Source organism: Hoplias malabaricus, chromosome X2 (genome assembly GCF_029633855.1).
Source record: "Hoplias malabaricus isolate fHopMal1 chromosome X2, fHopMal1.hap1, whole genome shotgun sequence".
NCBI classification, from domain to species: domain Eukaryota; kingdom Metazoa; phylum Chordata; class Actinopteri; order Characiformes; family Erythrinidae; genus Hoplias; species Hoplias malabaricus.
Window position 1 is genome coordinate 17,275,459 of NC_089819.1, and position 22,640 is coordinate 17,298,098.

General features: G+C 40.5%; 2 protein-coding genes and 1 long non-coding RNA gene across 5 annotated transcripts; 2 read left to right on the forward strand and 1 right to left on the reverse strand.

The window, feature by feature from the left end:
* The first annotated feature begins 1,645 nt into the window (after positions 1 to 1,645).
* LOC136676358 (creatine kinase S-type, mitochondrial-like) lies at positions 1,646 to 8,850 on the forward strand. Of its 2 annotated transcripts, none has more exons than XM_066653306.1 (9): positions 1,646 to 1,791; positions 4,381 to 4,579; positions 4,664 to 4,759; positions 5,082 to 5,303; positions 5,499 to 5,584; positions 6,848 to 6,971; positions 7,069 to 7,203; positions 7,416 to 7,541; positions 8,743 to 8,850. In XM_066653306.1, exons 1-9 carry the CDS (start codon positions 1,646 to 1,648, stop codon positions 8,848 to 8,850), a joined length of 1,242 nt encoding a protein of 413 aa, XP_066509403.1. The 2 variants fall into 2 exon arrangements, with proteins under 2 accessions (XP_066509403.1, XP_066509402.1); XM_066653305.1 differs by lacking the exon at positions 5,499 to 5,584 and adding an exon at positions 5,938 to 6,023.
* A 1,438-nt stretch (positions 8,851 to 10,288) lies between these two features.
* Positions 10,289 to 18,196, forward strand: LOC136677047 (uncharacterized). Its single transcript, XR_010796334.1, has 3 exons — positions 10,289 to 10,524; positions 14,234 to 14,397; positions 15,699 to 18,196. It is a non-coding gene; the product is annotated as an uncharacterized lncRNA (long non-coding RNA).
* LOC136677046 (homeobox protein orthopedia B-like) lies at positions 15,710 to 19,558 on the reverse strand. 2 transcript variants are annotated; one of them, XM_066654410.1, is made up of 3 exons: positions 19,423 to 19,558; positions 18,402 to 18,799; positions 15,710 to 16,231 (listed from the first exon to the last, which is right to left on the reverse strand). In XM_066654410.1, exons 1-3 carry the CDS (start codon positions 19,496 to 19,498, stop codon positions 15,710 to 15,712), a joined length of 996 nt encoding a protein of 331 aa, XP_066510507.1. In that variant the 5' UTR covers positions 19,499 to 19,558. The 2 variants fall into 2 exon arrangements, with proteins under 2 accessions (XP_066510507.1, XP_066510508.1); XM_066654411.1 differs by having other exon boundaries at positions 19,462 to 19,498.
* Positions 19,559 to 22,640: the final 3,082 nt, after the last annotated feature.

Sequence of the window (22,640 nt, forward strand, 5' to 3'; positions counted from 1 at the left end):
CCTGCTGAAGTGTGTGTGACTGGAACTCATTCCCTTCTCTGCACTCTGAGTACTGTGAGTAGCTTTTATAAAGTTGCTTTAGTATTCCATTTTTACAAAGTATTCAGATGTACATTTAATTAATGAAAATGATTTCTACAAAAATACAGTGAGTGAAGCGTAAAGCCGAACTGCCGAGAACTTTCACTGATATATGACATTTATGTTTAGTTCATTAAATTAATTAGTAATTGATGGTAAAACAGCAGATTATACTGTGTTTAGGTGATCTGTAGGAATATTAAATAATTATAGTATGTTTGTATGTTTAGTTCAGATTTGAATTTATTAATGTTGTATTGTTCACACTGATTCTTGGACTTTTGCTGTGTAAACAAAGCCTCATTTAGCCACTGGTTCTCAATGTTCTCACATTGTGCCCTGTATCTCCAAACTGCACCTTTACAGGAGAAAGCAGAATGCTCTTAGCTTTTAATATGAGTTCATTTAACACAAAGGATTTATTCCACATTGTTTTGAAACGTTTTGATTGATCCATATTCATACAATATAAAGGACATCTGTGCTCAAATAATGTTGAAAAATAAAAACGGGACAAACTGAGATATATTTACAGTGTCACTTGTTAGGTCAGGATGTGTCAGTGTAGTCAATGTAGTTTAGAGCAGATTGTAACCCTCAGTTTGATTATTATTATTGCTTGTGTCAAGATAAGAACAGGCGCTTGTGAAATGCTCAGTTTCAGAGCCCCTTGCTGAGGGTTAAGTGGCTTTCACGCTGCAGGTCCTCCTCACCCCAGTGCTTCTTTCTCAGTCTGCTGACTGTTTGTAAGCCCCTCTGACCGGACTAGAATGTCACTATGGATCATGTGGCCAGTGGAGCTTATTACTGCCAGCAAAGACTTGGCAGTATTGCTTAATCTGGACCTGTTACTATTAATACAGTCGCCACTGCTCATTTCAGCTTCAGCACAGCACTCGCCTTTACCTTCAATAATGCCTCCAAAATAGCCCTGGACTAGCATTAAAACTTTATCTGGAGACAACAATCATTTTCATATGTTTTCTATATAGGACCATGATGTCACTTATCACCTGGGCGTGTCTGATCATGGCTCAAAATCATATATATTTATAAAGGTCACAGCTCAATGTCATACTGCTATCCTTGTAATTACACAGCAAATTCAACAGTGTTAAGTGAACACTATTATTGTTACATTTTTACACTAAAAGTTTTCATTTGACACTGGCAAATTTGCTGTGTGTAATTAAAATAATTCAGAATGTTCAGAGTCCTTTCACACTGCACTTTACATTAACATTTAGACTGAAATTTATGCAAGACGTGAGCTCATTCAAAGTTGAGGCTATGTGAATGAACTTCTGAGGTGACCTACTCTAGAACATCTGCGGTCATCTGAAATTCAAGAACACAAACATAACCTTAAAGGAAAGTTCAAGGCACATATTAAAAATGACTTCTGAGAAAATGACAGGCAATGTCATATATCTGAGCAATGAGCCCTAAATTGTTGAAGAAGGTTTAAGATAAAATATAAATGAAACTAGAGTAATTAAAAAACGTGCACATATTTGTTCATCCTGATTCATAGTACAACTGACTGGACATCTAGGCAGTGAAGATGGCGAGCACTTTCACCCGAATGCTGTCCGGCCGCAATTCGGCCGTGATCGTGGCCAGCCTTGGGGCAGGCACCCTGGGGGCTGGCTACCTGATGAGCAGTTCTGGTGTTTCTGCTGACGAGAGGAAGAAGCTCTATCCTCCCAGGTAAGAAATTACAGCAGCTGATATATACAGCCGTGTCTCAGAAAGACACAGATGGAGAGTTTATATGTACTAGAGTTCTTCACAGATGGAAGGCTGAATGAAGGTTACACACTGCAGGTTTGGGTTTGCTTCCCAGCTCTGACAGGAATAGACTTATTAGAGGCCATGGGCAAGATTCCTAACCCTACATTCACCTACATTTCCACTACATTAAAACTGTAAGTCATTCTTAATAGGAGTATATGCCAAATGACTTAAATGTAAACATAACTTGTTTTTAACCTGCTGTGACCTTAGACATGAATCGAGTTAAATCACAAGTTTACAGTGAGTAAATGGTACATTTTTCTTTAAATCCTAGGGAGGGTGGTGTGTTTGTGAGAAGGTCAGGTCAGTCATGTTTCCTGTGCTTTCTTACACACTTGGCTCAGAGATAGAAGAGCTATAAATCAGGTCCAGAGACACAGAGTCACACTCTACTCTACTGTCTGCATCTGCAATACCACACCAGCTGATTTTGTACTGAACAAGGTGTCTGTAATAAAATGTTCTGGTAGTGAGTACTCGGTCAAAACAATGAAGTACAAGATTCAGTCCTTTATCATTTCGTACATATTACTGTGTGCTTATAATCAATATCATACCAAAACATTTCTACATGTGTTGAAAACGGTACATTTATAAAGTATGTGTATAAGTCCGGGGCAGAACTCCACAAGGGTGGGGGTGTACGACCTTACTTCCTGGAAAAACAGAGTTGTACCCCCAAGTAATCGTTATAAATATAACTATATAATTTACATAAATAATAATAAAAATAAATTTACATAATAAATAGTAATATGAATTTGGGAAAAACAAACCACACAATGGTTTGTTCCACTGCTGTATTAATTTAATGTGCAATGTACAATTATTTGTCATTGTACAACGAAATGTGTTTTCCGTATTTAAGCCATCTGTGGCAGTGTACACACACACACACACACACACTAGTGCACTAGTACACCCAGAGCGGCGGTCTCTCCAATATACCTCTTTAATAAAGAGGTGCCTGTTTAAAGTGGTTTATCTGTCAGTCAGCCATTATGGTTTTCCGTTTAAGAAACACTAGTACGTGTCAGTGGAGCATCCTCGTGAGTGTGAAGCTGTAATTTTAAGGTAAATATATTAGGTAGTGCTCCTTTAAGGATCTTTCAGATGAAATCATGCCACAATGCCCATAGTGTGTTGTCTAGATGCCATTCTGGGTATTACTTGTGGGTGTTATGACGAGTCGAAGTGTGCTCCTTTGCAGCTCTGCGCATGCTCAAACCCATTTTTTAATGTTGTCATTTGTTATCGTGTTAAATCTGTTTTTCTCCGGTGCATTACACAATCTTAGTTTACTGTTATTTGTTTGAGTGTTCCAAAACTGTACACGGGGAACTAAATAAAAAAACTGTAAAACTATTTCTTATCACCATAACAATCTTACAATTTCTTCAAAAGGGGATTTGGGCTGTGGCTATCTCTTGCTTGTATTTCAGTTGGCAGCATTTTGTGATACACTACCTATGTTTTATTTAAACATCTCGTGGGGTGATGAGGTCACGCTCCTCGCTGCCGTTGTATTCTTAGCTTAACCTATGTTTGCTATTAGGTCACTTACACCTTTATTTGCTACACAAAACATGGGAATTTCTTTTTTAATTCATTCGAGAACTTACATTTATGTTTCGGCATAGCTGCTCGAGATGAGGGTAGGTACATGAGCTTTGCCTGACGTAAACAAGGACTACTGACGTGCAGACTGACCAATTAAATGTTTACAGAGAAGGTTATGCACCAATAACGGTAGCTCTACAGTCAGAACGTCCACTCAGAAGATTTTAGGCTACTTCACCACGCCCCCTTCTTACTCAAGCGAACCAATCGGAGTAGGGGAGGGCGGGAATAGTTTGTGAACGAAACGCTTCTCGAAGTTTTATGTAAGCTCTAGAAAAACAAAATCCCGGACGTTTGTGAAATTCCGCCCGGACATTTTTTTAAGTCTAAAAAAGAGGACATGTCCGGGTAAAAGAGGATGTCTGGTCACCGTACTTAAAACAACCACACGTTTGGCAATTCCCATAAAAACTGCTCTCAAGATATTTTGCCCCACATTTAAATGTAATGTATGCCCCTGCATATGTCTGTAGGATCTGTGATGTCATATCATAAAAGATCAATAGTGTAAGACCAAAAATAATAGCAAGAATATTGCAAATTTACTTTTAAAATTTTTTAAATATTGAATGTTACCATAGAGATATTGACGGCTCTGTTCTTTTTGCTATATCATTTCCAAGATAGATATTTTGCATTAAAAACGACATCATGTAGCATAATATATTACATGGCACATAGTGGTCAAACGTTGCCCTCCATGCAGCCAACAGGAGTTTAGATACCTGCTCAGGTGAACACACTACATTGAGCAAGACTCCAAACATTATATTTTGCCTGCCTCTGTAACAGGTATCGGTTTTGTATTGCTCTGGATAACATCTGCTAAATGACCTTGCAATTTATAATCATGTTTTCATTGTCACATTTTTTTTCGTACAGTGCTGATTTCCCAGATCTTCGTAAGCATAACAACTGCATGGCATCTGCTCTCACCCCTGCTATCTACGCTCGTCTGAGGGACAAGGCCACTCCAAACAACTGGACACTTGACCAGTGCATTCAGACTGGGGTGGACAATCCTGGTCACCCTTTCATCAAGACTGTGGGCATGGTGGCTGGAGATGAGGAAAGCTACGAGGTGTGTTCGCCCTAGACTCTTTACAGCCGTGAAATCTTTGTAGTACTCCAGGCCTGAGTTAATGAGTGTGGTTGTAATCCTCAGGTGTTTGCTGACCTGTTTGACCCAGTCATCAAGGACCGTCACAACGGCTATGACGCAAGGACCATGAAGCACCCTACAGACCTGGACAGTTCTAAGGTAAACAGTACATCCCTGGGCTTCCCCAGACTAAACAGCTCGCTGCTGTGGACCCCAAAATTAAGGGTCATCAGTTGAAATCCTGATTTTAAACATAGCTGTCCCTGTGTGAGGCTCCACTGTATGGAGCATAAATTTAATTTCTCATTTCAGCTGCATTTTACAGTAAAATTATGTAAGAATAACAAATGATCAGGGTGTAAATAATGCATTCTAATTTTTAGTAATGACTTATGACTTCATTAACTCTGAATTTTAATGCAGAACACTCACTCTCTTGTTGTTTATGTTGATGAAACTGATGCTGATGTCTCTGGTGCAGCTCACCTCTGGGATGTTTGATGAGAAGTACGTGTTGTCGTCTCGTGTGCGCACTGGCCGCAGTATTCGAGGCCTCGGCCTCCCTCCAGCCTGCACACGCGCTGAGAGACGTGAGGTGGAGCGTGTTACGGTCCAGGCTCTTTCTGGCCTGAAAGGAGACCTGTCCGGCAAATACTACAGCCTGACTGACATGACCGATAAGGAGCAGCAGCAGCTGATTGATGTAAGACCTTTCATAAAACCAGAGAGATAAAGCTTAGATACAGACATCCCTTTTTTTTTACAGTGTTTTGTCTGTGTTTATGAAGCTCATTCAGATTACTTCCATTTCTGAGATTCCAGATGCAAGCCTTTTATGTATCTGTTTGACGGCACTTAACACCAGTATGGCTACTCTTGTCCCATGCTGGCCTCTCAGGAGCACTTTCTGTTTGATAAGCCGGTGTCTCCTCTCCTCACTGCATCTGGAATGGCCAGAGACTGGCCTGATGCTCGAGGAATTTGGTAAGGAAGAAGAATAGAATGTAGTTATCCCCAGTTAGACAGAAGCTACCCTGTAGTAGTAATCAAGCAATACCTGCATCTGTTCAAGCCGTTGCCAACACATCATTAGTACAGCTCAACACTTTTATAATCTAGATAGAAAAAGATAAAATGAAATGTGATGTTCTGGACCAGCTGCTCGTGAGCCAAGGGTCACTAGGTTCAGTGCCAAGTGTTGGCTAGAGGAGTGTACATTGGAAGATTTCAGTGCAGTCCAATAGATTGTGGGGAAAAAGACCTTTTGCATTCAACCTTGACCCTGTCGCTTTCTGTTTGACCCCTCCCTTTGCTCCTTATTGGTCTGTCCACCCTAGGATCACTTCCTGTTTGATAAGCCTGTCTCCCCCTTGCTGACCTGTGCAGGAATGGCTCGTGACTGGCCAGATGCCAGAGGAATCTGGTATGGTGCATGAGACCAGCACCACTGACCACTCATAAATAGCATGTGAACTTGTGTGTGAAATTCCAGAGTTATATATCGTACTTACCACTTTTATTTCCCACTGACCAGTATCTTTGGCTAACGCATCAAAGTCGTGGAATCTTTTGAAAGCAAAGATGGTGGGAAAACGGTCCAATTCAGCAATTCATTCGTACTTGTATTTTTCAGTCTCACTTTGGTACTAATATTAAACAGACTGTGTCTTTAAGACTGAAATATGCAAATGACTTGTGTTCTTACTGGTTCCCCTGTAAATTGTGTCTTATTCAATGGGGACAGTCTGGACTGTAATATTCATTATATCTTCAGTTTGAACTGACATTCAGGTGGCCAAAGTTAACATAAACAAAGTTTAACTGCCATACACCGAATAATTAGACATATGTAAATGTGATTGGCTTTTGTGACATCAAAAAGTAATTTTAAAGAACTTAGTTTCAAATTGTTAGATATGTACAATATAAAAGTTGTAGAGGTGTTGATATATATATATATATATAGTTGTAACAACACCAAAATCTAATTAAAAAAAAAACAAATAAAGAAAATAGTATTTGTGATTATGAATCATTTAATGTCAAGTCTTTTGGGTCACTTATGGTCCTGATAATATAGGCTTAGTGTCTTATTGTTGTGAACACTGTTGTCTAATGTATTAATCTAATGGCAGTGTTTGAGAGCGTGGTAATTAAGTATTTTCAGGTGCTCTTATTCAGTGTTGCCATTTTTATATTGTAACCTGGAGAGTAGTTTCAAAAACAAATGGGTGTGTCACATCACAGGCATAACAACGAGAAGACATTCTTAATCTGGATCAATGAGGAGGACCACACCCGCGTCATCTCCATGGAGAAGGGCGGCAATATGAAGAGAGTCTTTGACAGATTCTGCAGAGGACTGAAAGACGTATGTGTAAATCACTTGGAAGAACATCATTCATGATCATGTTCACAGCTAAGAACCAGAAATCAGTGGGTTTGTTTGTGCTACTGCTTCTTTTAAGGTGGAGAGGCTGATTAAGGAGAGAGGCTGGGAGTTCATGTGGAATGAACATTTGGGCTACATCCTGACCTGCCCCTCCAATCTGGGAACTGGACTCAGGGCTGGAGTCCATGTCCGTCTGCCACTCCTCAGCAAGGTACTGCAACAGGCAAAGAGCTGGTTTTCTGTTGTCTCGGCACTGCAACAGCAGGGCCACACTACATAAGTAACATGTACCGTGTGGACATTGACCAGCCGAGAGTGGGATGGACACAGGGATTGTAAAACAATGGTGGTTAAGCGAAATAAACAATTTAATTTCAGCTGAAGTAGACTGTGAATATAGATCTTTTGTGTTTTTGCCCAAAGGACCCTCGTTTCTCCAAGATCCTGGAAAATCTCAGGCTACAGAAGCGTGGCACAGGAGGAGTAGACACTGCTGCTGTAGGAGACGTTTTTGACATCTCCAACCTGGACCGGCTGGGCAAATCTGAAGTAAGTAACTCCTATTCTGCAGGAAGTCTTATCTTCAGCAAACACCTTAATAGGATTGAGATGGGTGGGGTGATAGTAAATCCTCCAACTAGAAGTCACCTGAGGTTGGGGGTTGTAGGCGTTGACATACAGTTTATTACAGCAAGAAAAAAAGCCTTTGTGACAATGTATTCCCAGAATCTGCAAATGCCACTTGTTTTTTGGGTTTAAAAAACAAACAGAAATGTTCTGTTCACTACACTAGGCCTTTTATGGCCACTTAGCTGCAACAACAAAAAACACCTACAGCAGATGCTACTTGGAATGAAATAGCAGTAACTCGATCAACATTAGTCATTCATAATATTGAATGGTCAACATTGGACAGTGTATGGTAATATTTGTGGGCCTCTGACCCTGTTTAAACACTAAATAAAACACTGGTGGGCTAATTATATGCAGCATTGCTCTATAAACAACAATGAAAATAGGGCTTTCTGTAGAGAGTTTGAAAGGGTGCTGTTTGAATATTGCCTAAAATAAATGATGACTAGTTTTGCTGCGTAAAATCTCACAAATATTGAAAATTCATCTGACCGCCAAATGCAAGAAAGGCGGGTTCCTTTAAGGTCAGGTTACTGACATACTAGAGGTCTCTGCTCTGTGTGGAAAACCATTATATATTTAACACTGTCCTGATACACTCTACAACATTCCCTGCCCTTAATTGAGCCCTTATTCGTTGCAAAAAATATGCATCTTGTTTAAGTCCAATAATGTTGCCTAATACAAGCCAATGAATCTGCCAATGGAATAAAATACTTTCACTGGACATAATGACATAAAACTATTGAAATACATCTATAAACAAGTTCATTAATCATTGAATATTCTCAAAATGAGAGATATAACATTGCTAAGAGACCCCCTTTTTTTGCAGTGTATGGATTCTATCAATGCTGTTGAAAGAAAAACATCTCCAAAATAATAAATGTATAGGCTAAAGAAACTAGAGCATTTGGAGCATTTCTATTGGTCCATTTCTGAAACTTTCACAAAGCACAGCTGCTTTGTTCAAATGATAAACTAGAATTGGACAAAAATGGAGATACATGTTGTTTTATGGACATCAGCTATGTATTTCTAACCTGTGTGTGAGCTGTTTTAACATTTGAGAGCATTAAGGGTCACTAGAGGCTGATCTGAAGCTCTGTCTTTGCAGGTGGAGCTTGTTCAGTGTGTGGTAGATGGTGTCAACTTTCTGATTGAGTGTGAGAAGAAGCTGGAGAAGGGCCAGGACATCAAAGTTCCAGGTCCCATCAGGAAATGAGAAGTTTCATCTGACAGTGTCCAGTTGAAATGGCTGAGGGCACGTCCTGGGGGTCACTCATCATCAGCACAGCCCTCAGCCATTTTCACCACTACAGCGGGTCTTACTGTAAACCTACACCCAATAAATCCTTCTATTAAAACTGTCCTGTGTGTTGTGCCTACAGACTTCTCACAATAATAGAACAAGTGAAATGCTTCTCATTTTTCTGGACTCCTTTGTAGGTTCAAAAACAATACTCCATGGTCAAGGGCAATCTTATGAAAGTCTACTGGAATTTCAAATGTTGGAACAAAACATCTGAAGACTGTTATATCTCTAAAAACTTCCTCACAATTTCTGCATGTTTCATATAAAACACATTTTTATATATGTTGTATATACGTTGTATTGGACCACGTACATCTTTCCTTGTCTGTTCTGGTCAGCAGACTTTCTACTGGGCTGCTTTCCTTTTCTGAAATTATATTAATGATGTTCCCCTCATAATACTAATAGTGTTAACAGTGGGGGACTCATATTACTGCATGGTTAAAGGAGAAATTGGCACAGTATAGTGTGAGCCTCCAAGTAAAAATCATTGTTTTACACTGAGCTATGAGCAGTTTTTCTTCTGTAAATCTAATCTTTTATCAGTGACAGAAGGTGGCGTTTTGTGTGAAAGTGAACAAGTCATAGTGTCCCATTCAGACTGACTATGACCACAGGCTATAAGCCTGAAATGAATCCAGGAGTATTTATAGGAGGTTGGCGTATGCCATTTCTGGCTCGTACTCAAGCTACTGAGAGCTAATCCAGTGTGAAAAGTATTTATAAGAGTTTCTATTGAAGCCGTAAAGTGTAAATATTCACCCACACACATGAATGTGAGCAGCCTATAATCTAAAAAGAGAACTTGTTTTCAGTACGCAATATATCTTTAAATTTCAGTGCTACCTTTTGCAACTCTTCATTTCAGGTCAAATTCTGAAGTCCATTTTAATCCGTACAAATAATATTAACAGCCGAAGCTGTCTTCTCTGTTTCTGTCATGGCAATTCTTCCAGCTTTCCATCAAACTGTCAACTGACCAGCAGGTGGCAGTAATCAAACGTGAGAAAATAGGCCAAGCTTCCTGTGGCCAGATGAAGTCTTCTCCTTTGGTAAATAAAAGACCTCGGCATATCTGCTGAGATCATCTTCCAGATTTGATATAGACTATTGATATTAGTGTGTTTACTCTGAGGAATTGACAATAAATCTCTAACCCAGCCAATATCTGCTTAACAACAGACTTATAAAAACACATTTTTGCTCTCTATCTATCTATCTATCTATATATATATATATGCGTGTGTGTGCAGGAGCAATTAAATGTCATGAATTTGTGCAGGATAATTGGGTATCAAAACCACCCGGGGTTAAGCAGATGATGATGGACAGTCCTCTCTGGTCTCAGACAGGGACGTCCTGCTGGTCACGGCTGTGTGCATTGTGTGGACAGACATGAGAAGATGGCACGCTCATGGCTGTGACCTTCATGGTGGCTTGCTCCTCTCTCTCTCCGGCACTGATTTCTGATTTACCGTTGAGCTGCCACTCCTGTCAGGGCCTATAGGGTGCTTTCCATTGCTCAAACACAGGAACTCAAGGGCAAGTATCGGCAGGCCCAGCAGGAAGACTACAGGAAAAGAGGTGAGGGAGCACTCTGTGAGACAAGAGCAAAGGTTTTTGTGTTCTTGACAGAGATTTAAGCTGCTTTTCAAAAGCTCCACATCCATACTTTCATAAATGGATGTTAAAATATACTCTAAGCTAAATTTCTCAGAACTAGCATTAAATCATTAGCAATGTCTCAGGTCATTTCTTTGTTTTAAATTTTAATTGGTTAAGTTTCATATCAATCCACTCTGAATGATTGGGTTTACATGTTTAACACTGAGCTATGAAAACATCGTTGGAACTACCCTACAAAGGTAAGGAAGGATTTACACTCTTAAATCTAATGGTGCCAACAAGATTTGTTTGGAGAGACGCTATTGGTTGCTTTCGGTAGAAACAACCTTTCAATGGAGGGTCCTTCAAATAACCTTAAGTAAAAAAAAAAAAACATATAGAAATAAAAAAATAACTCTTCTTATAATAATATATAATAAAAGTCCCTTAATCATTTCCAGTGCCATGTGTAGTAACAGGTTAGGCTGCAATTAATATAAATTCTGTTTGTCCCATGATTCATTATAGGATCAGCTGCACAAACAAATATTCTTAAATTGTTCTTGGCTTCAACGTTTTATTCTTGGAAACTAGAATAGTACCTGTATATTGGAGATTTTCATCAGCATCCAAGAATCATGCAACCAAGCCATGATCCACTTGGGAACTTTTGTGAAGAATGTCTATATAATATAGAAAATGAACTGGAGCCCATATTTTGAAAATTGCACAAAGCCGTGCTGGACGATGATTCGAAATCCGTAAGACCCAGTGGGTAGGTGGCAATTTATGTACCTTCTGTTTGCCCCCTCATCTCATTACTTGTTCACTGGCATAAATAAATGAAATGCAAAGTTCCTAATAAGTGCTACTGTACACCTGAAGCACAGTGGCTCCACTTAAAGCAAGGATGTCCCCATCCAGTTGTGGAGGCCTAGAGCGGAGCACAATTTCCATGCTCCCAAGCACCTGATTCAACTCATTAAGGGTCTGGTAATTAGCTGATAAGTTGAATGAGGTGTCCCGGAGCCAGGAGAACACAAAGTTAGCACTAGGTTGTGGTTTTGTGGTGTCTGTTATACAACAAAACTCACTACTTCTTGCGAATCAATACCATAATCTACCGTTCTGACAGACTCCCATTCACTGACGTCTCACAATCATCTGATCATCACACGATGTTTACCATAAATTTGGCCCAGTGCAGAGAATAAGAAGTGCTGCTCTGAAGGGAGTGTGTGCATGAGCGCAGGAGGTAAAGGGAGTCTGGCTCTCTGAGCAGATGCTGAGCTGATGATGATGGATGTGTGAGTGGAGGTTGTGCAGGGACCGGGGGAGCCTTCTGCAGGCCCAGCACATTCTGTTGTTTCATGAGATCTCATCCACTAATTCTCCGAGACAATTAACTTTATATATAGAGAGAGCACGCTGAAATTAGCCATTTCATATTTTTCAAGATAGTGTGCTTTTCTTCTAGTTTTAGGAAAGCGGCACCATTCACGTTTACAAAACTGTTCTCCGGTCCACGTGTAAAGTTTTATGTGAGTGGTATTAAATGTTGTTCGCTATACAGTACCGTGCAGATGTAGAAACCACTCTATGACAAAATAGCCATTAAGTACAATGTGACATATATTTGCATAAAAATGGGTAAAACAAAGGAAATAAGGTTAAACCTGGGGTCAACATTTAAAGAAATATTGCAGATCAATCAGAACAAGAAGCTGCTGGTGCTCTCTGAACTAGGGACTGATTGCAGAGAATAACTGATTGAGTGTAAACCTCAATATGGGATTATACAGATTGCGAGAACCAGAAAATGCCAACAGCTTCTGAGACTGAACTTCTGACACTCTGAGAATGTGATAAAACATCCTGGCCATTTTATTATTAAATGCTGAAACAAATCTCTTGAAAAGATGCAAACTATATTTTAATGGAATATACATTTTATTCTTTACTGCTTGACAGTGAAAATGAAACCCTTAATGGCTGTTTTGATGGGAATAATTGATGCGTCTTTAGCAGGGTGCACTGTATACAGCACTGCACCATTTTATTTTATTTTTCTAAATCTCTCATGTGGGAAGTTTTGTGTTTTTTCCATTTTTGACTTTATTTATAAACACTAACATGGTGTGATTACTTAACGACGTTTCATTTATCACTGGCTCTTCTTACCGTATTGAAAACATTTAATAAACAGACTTAGCTGTTAATGATGACTCTTCTGATGACTGAAGGACCTATTGTAGCTGCATTCACACACAAACTGGCCATTATTGGGATGCTGGTGGCGGGACAAAGAAGATAGTTGTGGCCTCTAAAGCCTCCCCAATGGCAACTGCAGGAAAGCACACAAAGGGTGCAGGAGCAAAACATGTCTGTGATTACTCGCTAATTGGTTCCAATCCTGCTCCATCCCATGTGGACAAAAATGCATCTCCACTGGTTGTCAATCACTAGATCTCTGTGTTCTCACAGTTGTGCCATGGCACCCTTTGAGAGTGCTCTGTGTTTGTGTGTGAGACAGACAGGGTGAAAGGAAACCTGTGTTCTGTGTTATTTTGCCACCTTGAGAGCGAGGGATATTTTAAATATAGCTTAAATGTCACTTATTACCTGAGATGTATCTTATTTTGTGGAAATCCTTGGGTGTTCAGATGTTTCAATTTGTCTTCGTCTCTTTGCTTTAATTTGGGAAAAATATCTGATTTGATCATTTCATAAGGGCTTTTTTGAAGACGCCGGTATGTCCTTGGGAATAAATGTGGATGCTGCTTAGTGTTTCAGTGCCTTTAAATGTTTCTAAACCTTTAAAAAACGGATTTAGCACTTGCTTCATCTCATTTAGAGAAGAACTCTCCATTGACAAGTTCTCTAGGAAACTAAACATTGTCCTATCAGAGCAAACCTCCACAGGACCCTCTTCTTAAGAGGCTCCGTCTTTATATCTCTCAGCATGTAATGGCCCATAAATATCCAAGAATGATCTTCATGATGATGTTGGAGATATGGAACCTAATGCATTGACAAACGCAATAGCAGAGAAGCTCTCAGCCTAAATATTTACTTTCCCTGTGACACATTGAGCGAAGCAGTGAGACATGATGCCAGACAACATAAAGCCATAAGCCCTAAGCTGTGTGCAGCACATTCTGACAGCCAACATGAGGAGTAAGGAAGTGTCTGGAGGTGCCTAGTCAAGTCCAGTAATAGAAGCATTCGTTTTTTCTGATAAGAGGTCTTTATATAGGTCTCTTTGACTGTCCTTCACATCAGCAGTCATATATTTCCTTCACTGATGCCTGCATTCACGCACACGATGGTAGTCATTAGCTCGTAGGCAAAGACAGACTGTTTTTGGACGTTACTGAAAATGATTTTTATTCACCCATTTACAATAAATTGATATAAACCTGTTCAGGTGTGTCGCATTTGGTTTGATAAATGTTTAAGAAAGAAGGAAAAGGAAAAAACAAACAAAAACAACCCCCCTCAAATAAATAAAGAAATAAAATAAAAAAATAAAACACAAAAAAACAGAAACACATTTCAGTATAAGCACATACAGTAAGTCAAAACATATCACTAACAGACCAGCAGGTAACAAGAATGCTTTTTATCTACACAAACATCCTATTCAACTTCCTTTCGCTTTTATGGAAACTCTCCTCTGTGTTCCTAGGCCAGTGGACATGCAGCCGAGCCGGAGTCGTGGAGAATTTCGGCTCGTAATACATCTTTATTCACCTGTACAGTCCTGGGAGAAGCCACCCACGTGAGCCCCATGCTTTAAACCAACTATGTGGAGACAGCTGCCATGAACAGATCAGAACTCAACAGTCAGAGGTGACTCGGATCAATGGAATAATTTCATAATAAATAAATAAATATATGAATAAATAAATAAATAAATAAATAAATAAATAAGACAGGGTAGACTGAGGTATCCTGGGCCATCGGGTCAGAACAGGACAGTCTTATACAGGACACACTTGTCTGAGTTACTCTTTTATTCCTGGGATTAACATCCTGTTAACTGAGAACAGAACATCCCCGACTTTCTCCGTGTATCAGAGGAAAACAATTAAAAACAATTTCAACAGAGAATTTCAACTGACATTTCAATAAACGGGTTTGCTCAGAAGGAAGCAGTTTATATTAGAACAGCCTATTTGTTTCTTCTGCCCTGAAGGCCCAGAAGACCTGAATGTCCAGCCTTGTGTTCAAATATGAGCTCGCTGTAAAATAAATAAACAAATAAGTACTTTTTTTTTAACTTTAAAAATGAGGTAACCCTCTGAAAATAAGCAACAGCTTTTATTTTCTCAGATGTTGGCCTCGGTTTCACATGATGAAAACACAAGTCCATCAAAACACTGCCAAACCTCCTGTTTGTAAAATGAAGGGCAGTAACTGGGTTGATGCGATGTGTTTATTCCTGTGAAACCAGTGCACACATTTGAATGGAGTAAATTCAGAATTCAGAGCCTGGTTACTCACATCTTCACGCCTTAAGAAAGTGAATCTGTTTCACAGTGGTGTAAATATTCACTGTAAACAGTGGCGACTCCATGTGATGATGCTCATATTTTAAACTCAAATTTAAAGTTTGAATAAAACACTGGCCAATACAGGGCCACTTTGGCCAGGATTAAAAGCCCATTCCTGGCCTAAGCTGGACTCTGAATGGAGCTTTTGAATTTAAATGGATGAAGCTAATTTGCTTTCCATCACATGATGTCATTGCCTTCGGGGAAAATAGTGGCGCCTTAAAATTTGGAGTGAATTGAACTTGTAACAGTGAGCAATCAGAACAAACCTGCCTTGTTCTCAGTATTCAAGTTCAATGAACTGGAAATTTTAAGGTGACATGGTTTCTTAAGTTGGCAGCATTTTTACAGTGAACTGACGAGGCGTCTTTACAGTGGGATCATGATTTTTTTTTACTGAAATTTCCATTTATTTTCCCCCATTTCATGCTGCCAATCGTGACCAGTCGTTCCCCACCCTCCGCTGCTGAGTGCTCCTCCACTGTGTGTGAACTACTCGGTGGGTTGGGGGTTGGGGGGGGGCTTTAATGTTCTTTTTAACTCTTTTTTTTCTTCTTCTTTTCCTTTTTTTTTTTTTTTTATGATCGTGTATTTTAGTGTTTGTCCGGTTAGGTGAAGCTCATGGAGACGGTGTGCTCGAGCGCTTTGCGGCGCAGCGAGGCGATACTGGTCCCTCTCCACACGTCCGTGTCCGGTGAGCTGCAGAGCTGCGGCGAGCCGTTGGTGCTGTTGCTGTGGCCGGACAGCGGCCCGGTCACCATACCGGGGAAGGCGGACTGGTAGAGGTGCGGCTGGTTGGAGAGGCCCATGGAGCTCGGTGGCGGCGGTGGAGGCGGCCCTCCGCTCAGACTGCACTGCGACAGCGACTGCGCCACGGACTGCTGGCGGCCCAGCGCGGGGGGCAGCTGCAGCTGAGGGACCCCCGCCATCCCCGCTGCCGCCATGCCCGCCGCTGCCGCCCAGCGCGTGTCGCCTGCGTGGAACGAGCACAGCCCGTCGCCCATCGCCGCTGCCGAGGAGTGCGCGAACTGCGGCAGGCCGTGCGTGGGCAGCAGCGTGCCCGGCGCGCGGAACACGTTGGTGGTCTTCTTGCGCTTCTTCCACTTGGCGCGACGGTTCTGAAACCACACCTGAAGAGCGTTTGGAAAAATTATAAATGAAGGGTTAGCTATAAGTAAATTAGTAGATACTGTCTTCAAAATTAAACCGATTGTTTTTAAAATGTAGAGTTCTTTGAACATCAAACAAATATGATCTGTATCACCTTTAAAAAAAAAAACATAACCTAAAAATGACCTTATTAATCTTTACCCTTCATGCGTTCAACAAAGTTTATTTTGTAAACATGTGCCCCCCGGTCAGATTACGGTTTTGCTGATGTTGTAATGGAGCATAACACATCATTCCCATAACAATCCTTAATAACACTCTTTAATATGGCGCACAAATTATAAGCCTTAAATTCCACTGTGTTCAATTATAATAAAAAAAATCTGTTCTCTCTTTCAATTTAGAACATCATCAAAATATGTCATCTGACCCTGGGCTCTCACAAATATCTTGTCAGTTTAACCTACACAATATTTATTTTAACTCGTTTGCAAGTATTTAATATTCTGGTAAACGAATGATCGAATGAACCCCACGTTCGTCCAGGTTTTTATTTGGCTTAATTTTTTAAAATGCTTAGAAGTATTTAAAATGTATTAAATTACTACGCTGCCTTCTCTTAAAATCGGGAGTTTACTGAAAGTCAAATTACGCGTAAAATGGAAGATAACGTAGTGTGGGAACAATTAATCTTTTTATTGAGTTAATACACGACGTAAATATTCCTTTATTCATTGTGTTAATGAGTCGCGTTAAGCAGAGTTTAGGGGAGACACTATTGTACAGAAGGAGGCGTGTGTACTTACTGTATTTAAATAAGAAGTTATTTTACAATTTTCTTTAACCGTATATTAACCGTAAAATGTAAACAACAACAAAAAAGAAAATATTACGAAAATTCCAAAACACATTTGGCCAAGACCAATAAAATGAAGAAGAGTGTATTATTCACCCAGCGCCAAACCTTCATTTACTGATGATATAACAGTGTTATTTATAGTTAACATTTTATACACAGTATTAATATCAAATATTGTCATTTTATAAATATATAATTTTGAGAACTAACCAGTTTGAAACTTGTCAATGCGTAAAATGTCTTCAAATACTGTCAGTGGTTCTAGCCTTGTTTATAAACAACAACCCGGACTAAATAATAAGCGCGTTCCGGAAGCTCTTAGGTCTGTCACAGGCAGAAATGCGATTTCTTAATAAAAGGGGAGAATAATATTTTGCAGCTTCGCTCAGATGAAGCCGTTCTGGGTGAAAGGCCATTCCAGGAGATAAATGGTCGGCTGGCCTCGGTACTTTATCACCTGAGCTGAAAATGAATTCATAACGCGCGCGCCCGCTGTTTTCAACATCTCTTTTCGTTTTTCTTTTGTGGAGAATAACATTTGATACTGAAACGACTGGGCGATATGTTTTGATGAATGATGATGATCGTCTTCAGTTGAATGAGTCGCGAGCCTTCGTTTGGTGAATAATTAGCATCAGTCTGACTTCACTGTTAACGGCGCGGAATGCCGTGTTTGGTTGATGATGATGCGGGTAATTATGAAAACGCGTATAGGTTTATTGAATCTATTAAGAAAGTGCGAACTGAAAATAGGTTAATATCTGGTGCGAGTGTATGGATTTAGATCACGGGAAGCTTTCAGGCAGCATTTCTGTAGGTTCAGATTAAACCGAATGATTGTTTAATGATTATTTAAATCTTGTTAGAATCAAGTAAACAAATAAAAATACTTAGATTATTATTGTGATCAATTTGACTTTATTAAGCTTCGGGGCTGTGATATGGTTCAAAGACGGAGTGAGAGAGACACGTGTTTAAAAACAACAAATTAAAATGTGGTGTTCATTTACTTTAAGAAATGCACATAAATCACGAACGAAGGGCTGACCTCATAAGTGTTTCTTGAAATTTAATTAAACATATTTATTTTTATTTTTATATATTTATTTTAAGTCTTTGCTTATTTTTACTGTAATTGAACACAGGGTTCATATAAATCGTGTCTTGTTTACATTGTCTTGACATGTTTTGATTGTAAAATGTTAATAAAGCCTACTGAATTGGTTAAAGTCTCGATTAAGATCAAAATGCTGCTATCGCTCTTCACGAAATCTCTCTGTATTTGTAGGTAGTTTGTTTGTTTTTGTATTTGTTTTTGTTTTGGCTCTCACCTGCACGCGAGACTCGGTTAATCCGATCCTGAGCGCCAGTTCCTCGCGCATGAAGATGTCCGGGTAGTGTGTTTTGGCGAAGCTGCGCTCCAGTTCGTTGAGCTGCGCGGGAGTAAAGCGGGTTCTGTGGCGTTTCTGTTTCTGCTGGTTCTGCTGTCCAGCCTGACTCGAGTTCTGCTGCTGCTGCTGCTGTTGCTTTTCTTGCTCTTTGCCTCCGACCTGCGGCATGCCGTTGGGGTTGGAACCGCCATTGGTTAAGTCTTCTCCGGGGAGGAGGGTGGTGCCCTCCACGGCCTCAGTACCAGAGCTCAGGTCCGGGTGAGCGCTGTCCGCGCCCCCGAGGCGGCATTTTAACGCGTCCCTGTGTCCGAGCAGCTCCACAGCAGCATCCTTCATCCCTGTCAAAGAAAGGCGGTAACAGAATTAAGCTTTTCCATCGCACCAGGCAAACCTGCAAACAGTAGGTATTTAGTCCCATCATCAACAGGGTTTCACCAGGCTCACAGTCGCGTGCAAAAGTTTAAACACCCCATGGTCATTGGCATTTCTGTGGAAATGGGTCAGCACATCCTCTACTTAAATTGAAATACTGCACAGTTTAAACACAAGAGCTGTATAAAAGCCGCCGTTTGTTTTGCACGCGCCCTTTTAAATGTTGTTTTATTTTCCCCAGCGTTAAATCCAGCAAACAATCAGCAGCCGTGCATTAGAGGATGTGTTAACTCTCATTTCTCCTAGAAAAATCAAACAAAACATGGCATTCGTCCGAACTTGTGCACGCGCCTGCAAGCGAGCTTTCCCCCAGTGCGGTGTACATCCAACAACAAAGTTACCCCTCCATCCCGTTAAGCCGTGATCGCATTCTATCAATATTTAGACAGGTTGATGAAATGGGCTAGATGTAATTAATTCAGCAGATAATGAATTGCAATATCAAGGCAGTTCGCAGTTGAAAATTAGATTAGGAATTAAGTCCACCATCAATTCATAATTGTATAGATTGAAAGTTCCTCTAGCTTACAGTGGAGCTGGAGACCGGAGTTGGGTGGCGATAACTCACCGAGGCGAGCATCCAGGAGGTCGGCGTGAGAGAGCATGGCGCTGCGCTCCTGCTATAAAAGCCCTAAACAACTTTGAACTCCCTTTCCGACTAAAAAAAAAACCAACAGCATATAGTGGGCAAATGAAGAAAAATTCGCCGTGTGCTTTAAAAAACAGGAGGCTCGCGGCATTATAATGTTCTTTAGAGAGACAGGGAGGCGCTTAATAGTTGGATGAACCCATGAGCTTCCTCAGATGAGAGCCAATCAGAGCCTCGAGCCTGAGAATGGCCGCAACCAACCACCAGCGGCTCCGTCTGCAATTACTGTCTCCTTAATAGCGCGCCTGATTTATTGTATCAGGCCCTTATTATAGGCGATAAATGACTTCATAATCATAGCACACAAACAGTTTATAATAAATCTACTTCTGCTAGAAAAATGTTATACAGTGTGTTTAATGCGCGCACGATGCTGCACACACACACAAACACACAAAAAATTTCAATGTATAGGCTACAAAGAGCTTGATGAAGTCACAAATTGTCCTGCTGCTCTTTGACTTTTTCTATTGGGAAGATTCTGTTGTCTATTTCCAGGCACTCCGGGCCTGCGTCCGAATCAGGGTCCTAGCCTACCATACTGCACGTGCGTTATTGCTGGATACACTACTATAGCAGTGTTTGGGGAGGGGGTTGAAGGCAGCCCGGTTGTTTGTATGGTAATTTGTTGTTGTTGTTGTTGTTTTGTTGTTTTGCTTTTTTGTTGCTGGTCGCCTCGCGAGCCCGTGGCTCTGTTCGAGGAGAATCCATCCATCACGCACGAGATTAAGTCTTCGAGGCAGCTAAGCACACATCCACGAGTCCGTTTCCAAACCAGTCATTTTCGAGGCCATTAAGCACTTGAGGCATTTAGTGCCAAAACCTGATCTTTGTTATTAGGCCGCGAAATCACGCGCGCGCGCGGTTTGTTTTGTAGAAGCCCGAGGCTGAAAACCTTGTGTTTTGTGTATCGACATGTCATCAAAGCGCGCGCGCAATTAATGTGATTTATCTCGCGCAGAAGTAAGGGGCACGCGCCGCGCGATTTAACTCAATGAACGAAATCCTATTCCGCGCGAGCACACTCCGCCGTTAATAATGCAGTGTTATTGCAACGGGTTGATGTTTTAACGCGGGCCGCTGTTTACGGCAGACGCTGTAGAAAAAAGCCGTGCTTTCCATCCGCGTCCGCGTGCTTAAACAGAGCGTGTGTTTCCGTGTTTTTTGGGGTTGGTACGAGGTTGTTGTTTTGTGCAGCGGCAGGGAAAGTAAAGCAGACGCGAAGTGAGTGGGATTCCTCGAGCCTCCACCGCCTCCATAGCCTCCACCAAGAGCCACAGCAGCAGCGCGTGTCGCCAGGGTCAGTTTTTTCTTTCTCTATTTGTTTCCACTGTATTTTTTTTTACGCCTAACAAAAATCCCCACATCTGCGCGCAGCTGAAAACATCTGGACCGTGATCGTTTTATTTGGGTTATTCTCCTAAAAAAAATACAACACGTTTGAAGTGATGACAAAATATTTGTTTCTGGAAAAAAGCCATAATAAATACTTGGCTTAAAAATAAGGGGAAATAATAAAATGTATATAATATAAAAAAAATAATAATAATGGATTGAACGTATTGTCACATTAATAAATCACATTAATTTACGAAAGAATATAGAGAAATATTAACCTGGTCAGCAATAACAACAATAATAATAAATAATTATGATAAAATGATTAGAATTAGAATGCGTTATTACATTTATTGTTATTATTATTATTATTATTATTAGTAGTAGTAGTAGTAATAGTATAATTATTATTATTATTATGTTCTGATTTGAAGCTCATCCGTGTAATTCCCTGTCCTACATCGCTGTGGTTGTTTGGACAGATTCTGGACAATAAAGTGTCAGCGGCACGGACTTGGTGCTTTATGGGGTGTGTCCTGCATAGTCCAGGCGAGGTGGCGACCCCCAGGCGCATTTCAAACCGCGATTAGATGGGGGCGCTCCGCGCAGACCCCATTATAACGTGACTTATCCGGAAAGAATACAATTAAGGGGCTAAATAAAATAATCAGCATTGGACGGCGATTACCGTAATGAGAGCGAGCTGCGGAGTGTCACGCAGTAACTAGCCTCCATTACGGCGCGTAATGAGACTTTGGGGGATGAACAGGACAACTGTTCTCCAAACGCGTAAAACGCACTCCATTAACGGCGCCTTTGATGGACACATGTTTACCATAGTCACAGGCGCATCTTACACCGAGAAGACCTGACACTCACGCGTCACTCCAGATGACCCCGAGGCTCAAGCTGCCGCAGTAATGACCGGCCAGGACAAAGTTTACTCTGCCCTTAATCTCTGGACACTGGGGCCGTAATATGATTGGGGACAATGAACGTGGTTTCTGGAAATTCCTCGTTCAGTTTTTCTTACCGTCCAAAGATCAACGCATGGAGAATTATATATTATTATTTGTCATGCCTTTGATTTATGAATCACCACCAGCTTTGTCCTGCCACTCCTATCACTTTTCATTTTTGTTGACTGAATTTTTTTGGGACCAAATTTCCATCAAATGTTACATAAATATGCACATAAAATATGTTAATTGTATTTTTTGTATGTATTTCTCCATATTCCGACGATAGAGAGAGAGAGATAGATGTTTTAATACAGAGACTGCTTTACTATTGTTGAAGAAAATGTTTCTTTATGACCAGCATTACTTTTCAACAGTAAACACTCTTCGAATACAAAAGTGGCTACAGCCCAGCACAGTAACCTATATAGGCCACATCTACCATCATTCATTCCACAGAGGAGGATCAATGGCTTGAAAGAAGGGAGGACTTGGGTCAGTGGTCATTCTGAGTTGTTCTAAATTAGGAACATGTGCTGGTAATTATTAAATTCCAGCATAATCACACTGCTAATGCAATTTAATGCATCAGCAAATGAGTACTGAAAATAATTAGTTTCACTGACCTTGTACATTGAAAGGCTATAGCGAACCAGAAAGCTTAAATGAGTCAAACCACTCCCCTCCCATACAAAAATTGCTGCTCATTCAGCCATGAGCTTTTCATCGGCCAACAATAAAAAGTAACAATGCCAGTACTCCACAACTGTTTTGTTTACCTCCATTAGACTGTTTTCTGGG

Excerpts from the sequence above, each read along its gene's own strand:
- LOC136676358 (XM_066653306.1), top strand. The coding sequence starts at position 1,646 with ATGGCGAGCACTTTCACCCGAATGCTGTCCGGCCGCAATTCGGCCGTG. Across the intron at positions 5,304-5,498 it reads AGCAGCAGCAGCTGATTGAT|GAGCACTTTCTGTTTGATAA; the intron begins GTAAGACCTTTC and ends CTGGCCTCTCAG. Across the intron at positions 7,542-8,742 it reads ACCGGCTGGGCAAATCTGAA|GTGGAGCTTGTTCAGTGTGT; the intron begins GTAAGTAACTCC and ends CTGTCTTTGCAG.
- LOC136677046 (XM_066654410.1), bottom strand. The coding sequence starts at position 19,498 with ATGCTCTCTCACGCCGACCTCCTGGATGCTCGCCTCGGTGAGTTATCG. Across the intron at positions 18,800-19,422 it reads CTCCGGTCTCCAGCTCCACT|GGATGAAGGATGCTGCTGTG; the intron begins GTAAGCTAGAGG and ends TTTCTTTGACAG. Across the intron at positions 16,232-18,401 it reads TAACCGAGTCTCGCGTGCAG|GTGTGGTTTCAGAACCGTCG; the intron begins GTGAGAGCCAAA and ends AACGCTCTTCAG.